Here is a 4,112-nt window from a genome sequence, read left to right on the forward strand (position 1 = left end):
TCAAATCCTCAGATCCACGGGGCCGGTGCTATTGCACGGTGCATAATCCCGCTTCTTAATTTCAATGGCCGACCCATCGCCACCGCCACCACCACCACAACAACAACACAAGTGCTTTCCGAGCGAGCGCTGGAAGACGCAGTAGATGAAGGGGTTGTACACGGTGGAGGTCTTGGCGAACAGGCAGGGCAGCAGGCTGATGACTGGAGGGAGACTGCCACTCTGGTCGGCGGGGTGAAACATGCTCCATGCACTGACTGACACGTACGGCAACCAGGCCAACATGAAGCCCAGGGTTATCATCACCGCCATCTAGACAGGGGGAAATGAGAGAATGGGGTGGGGGGGAACAGGGGAATGAGAAAACCGAGGAGATGCAGAACATTGAGCTGGAAGCATAAGGGGATGAAGAGAAAAGAGGAGGGGATGACTGAGAATAAGCCCCTGAGGTGTCATGTTTGAATCTGATTCAAAGTGTTGTGGTGTTGTTGGTGCTCGACTCCTTTTGAATTTAGATTCATGACAACCATGGAGTTGTTCAGTTGAAGTCCTAGGGGACCTCTGTTCATTAATTCAGTAAGACGCTTAATTCCTGGGAAGCTCGGGAAAGGGATGTAAGGATTTTGGAGCACTGCAAAAGAAGCGGTATCAACGACACTTCCAACATAACGTATGCACCCCCACTTGGAGACCCACAGTGGTGTTTTGAGATGAGCGTTACTCGATTATAGCCTTTCCAAACACCTTTTAATAAAAAAATGTATACTCCATTAAATTCCATTAATAAAGACTTTAATAGACTCCGCTTCTTTTGGATTTTGTTCTTCAATATCAAACGATGGATGGCCGAACCCTCGGGGGCAGAATCTATTTTGGTTAGTGCACAGACACCTTAACGTGTTAAATCCTGAGACGCTGACCTTTCGCGCTCCATCGCACACAGTTTCCCGAAACAACCACCATGTTTGCCACCTTTCATTTTCTCCATTTCCCTTGCTATATTTCGCACCAGTTCCCTCACAGGGGTAGTCACGGTGAGTGCAAATGCAAATGAGAGTGGTTTCCCTCCCCACATTTAACGTTAATAGCTATAATATGCATTTTCCCAGCCCGAGCAACAAACTATCGGCGCGGTTACCGCCCTCACGCTGATCTACACTTACGAGAGTGATCCTCCTCTCTATGTTGCCGTAGTGGAAGTCACCGTTCCGCATGGAGCGGTATGCCCTGTGCAGCTTCCAGGCGATGGCCGAGTAGGTGAAGAGGATGAGCAGGCAGGGGATGAGGGCGCAGAGCAAGGCCAGGGTCACGATGAAGCTGGAGTGGTTCAGGGATCGCTTGTACCCGATCCAGTCCACGGAGCAGGCCAGGCCAAAGGGCTCGGGGCCGTAGCTGCCCCAGCCCAGCAGAGGGAAGACGGCCCACGCCGCCGAGTACAGCCAGATCCCGCTTATCACACGCAGGATGGTCTTTCTTTCAAATTTGTTGCCTGAGGGGGAAAAATAGGGAAACTGAGGACGATGCTGGATTTACTCATCATTCAGGTGTACGACGTAAAGGAATCAGCCATAGCTGATTATGGTGCTGTGTGTGCTTTGAAGGCGTTTGCCCTCGTCTATGAACAAAGCATCATTAGTCGCATCTTCGTTTGTTCGGTGACTACAGGCTTAAGGCGCTTTTATCCAAAGGGACTTCAAGTGATTCAGAATCACGTTGTTAGGGGCAGTCTCAGGGGTGAGGCGTCTTGCTTTGGAATTCGTGCACAGAGGCGATGTGCACTTGGGATTGAACCCAGTGCCTTTTAGATGCGAGGTGGAACAACCTTGCCTTCACACTATCCTGGTATATAAGAAACTAAAGGAGTGGGATTGTTAAGATTTTGGTTTGCCGAATCAGACGGAATGTAATAACCTCCATGATTGAGTACTTGGATATGTGAAACAAATGTTATAACAACCTTTAATTATAAAATGTAATTTGCACTCCCTTGATGTGAGAGGTGGCCAACACACTGTGGTCTGTGCACACACTGATACTCCTTGCTCATCAGGGTGTTAGCAATTCTCTGTGAATTCCTGCCGGTTTTATTTATTGAATTGAATTTCTCTGTGTAGCTTAAGACTTGGAATGGCTCTAGCAGCTGTAACCTTTACTATTGAAGATGATCTATTCATAATGGGAGTTGGGATTTGTTTTTCCAATCAGCAGCAGCAATGCAGTCTGAAATTAATCTGTTTGGCTAAACCGAATGCAAACTTGTATGTTCAGGATAATATAAATTGGCAGAACTGAACTTCTGTCGGTTCATTGTCCATACGGTGTACGTACTATGTACAATGATAATTGTGTTGTTTGTTTAGTAATAGGGTCAAGCCAGAGCTTTCCCTCTTCATATGGTAATTGGTAACGTCAGGAGACAGTAGAAGCATTCCTGCACAGCAATATGCATGAGAAAATTGAAATCTCTTGTGCACTCACCCATCTCCGACACCTACATGTGTGATCGCAGACATGATCTTTTTTTTACTGGTTCTGCTGCAGTGGTAAAACTGCAGTCATAACAACAATCGGATTGGACCCAACGTCCCCTAGGTTCACTGGCATAGCAGTATGTAAAACCAAATCTTCAAAGAGGTGAACCGTACTATTGATAACAAGATTGGTTAAGGCACAGTTATCTGTTCCCCAGCATAACCTCTCACCAATTCAATAACCCATCACAGAACCACGTGGGCTTCTCCGATCTCCTCCACCACACATTCAACAACGGTGCACCGAACCCACCCGTCTCCGGGGGATTTCCGTTCACCAGGTAGCGGACCATCCCCAGCAGGGTCAGGCTCATGATGCTGGCCACGCTGAACACCATGCCCATGAGGCCGTAGTAGAGGCAGGAGGCGTCCCCGCCGAGCCAGCCGTGGTTGAAGGCGGAGGCGATTGACAGGGGGTACATGCTGAGGGCCATGCCCAGATCGGTCACAGCCAGGTTGACCACCAGCAGCTCGGGGCCCTTGAGCTGGGTGGGCCTGCGGGCGGAGATGACCAGCACCGCCGTGTTCCCCATCACCGACAGGATGGCTGTCGGGGGGAGGGGGGGGAAGAGGAGGAAATTGAGAGAGTAGTATGTCTCTCGTTGCAGACAGCGATCTTGGTGATTCAAGTGAAGTCCACTAATCAGAGCGATGGCCTTGTGTTTGAAATATCGTTTCAAGAACTAACTTTCAATCCATTGCTGTTACTTTGTGTGTTATTACCATATTTGTGTTAGTTTTCTGTGCAAGAAGGGATGAGAAGCAGACCCATAGATTATTATGAATTGTATTATGTCACACTGACAGTCCATTTTTAATAGACTTGCAGGATCTCTTCTAGGATATGTCATAGACTCATTCCAGATCTATTCTAATGATAACCAGAAAAGTACACTAACAACATGGTTCGAACAGTGGCTTGGTAGGATTATACTTAACAAAACTAGGCCCCCAACAAAAACATGCAAGGATAAATATAAAAAACACTTGATGAAGACTCAAAAAAATAAAGAAGTATAAACACCAAAGGATATGTTTTGCCGGCAATGGTTGAACAGCTATTATGGTTAGGTTTAGAATGCCAGAAGATTGAAAGAATTAAGCGAGATTGAACATTTCTTTGTATTAGTACATTTGGGTCCCACCATCAAGATCGCTGGTAGATGTGTTCTTTTGCCGTTTCCATTGTGAAAGTGTTAACATGAATGCAAAGCCTACTGGCCATACAAGAAATGACGTGACTACATAAGGTAACATTACATCACCTCCCTGTTATACCTGTGTGGTACGATGGTTCGGTGGGTAGGTGGCTAAATGGATCCATGGATGGATGGATGGAAGGGCAGGTAGAAGGTAGTTCGTCTGGCACTTAAAGACTCTATTTATACTCAGCTGCCGTATGGTTCCTTGGTCTTCTATTCAAGTGTGCAGTAACTGTCGCATGCCCACTCTCAGCATTAAGAACATCTGATGAGACAGACTAAGAGGCATTACATTTATTTCATTTATTTCCAAAGATTAGATTATCAATTATGTTACAAACGACTATCAATTTATGAATAAAACATAACCCACATTAAA

At 46.4% G+C, this 4,112-nt stretch overlaps 1 protein-coding gene across 1 annotated transcript; it reads right to left on the bottom strand.

Moving 5' to 3' along the window:
* opn8a (opsin 8, group member a) lies at positions 1–3,343 on the bottom strand (the record flags this gene model as incomplete). The annotated part of the gene is made up of 4 exons (XM_079754233.1): positions 1–312; positions 1,164–1,489; positions 2,785–3,078; positions 3,337–3,343. The coding sequence occupies 4 exons, from the start codon at positions 3,341–3,343 to the stop codon at positions 1–3; spliced, it is 939 nt and encodes a 312-aa protein (XP_079610359.1).
* Between the last annotated feature and the right edge of the window lie 769 nt (positions 3,344–4,112).

The sequence above is a fragment of the Pollachius pollachius genome (genome assembly GCF_949987615.1).
Source record: "Pollachius pollachius genome assembly, chromosome: 16".
Classification (NCBI taxonomy): Eukaryota; Metazoa; Chordata; class Actinopteri; order Gadiformes; family Gadidae; genus Pollachius; species Pollachius pollachius.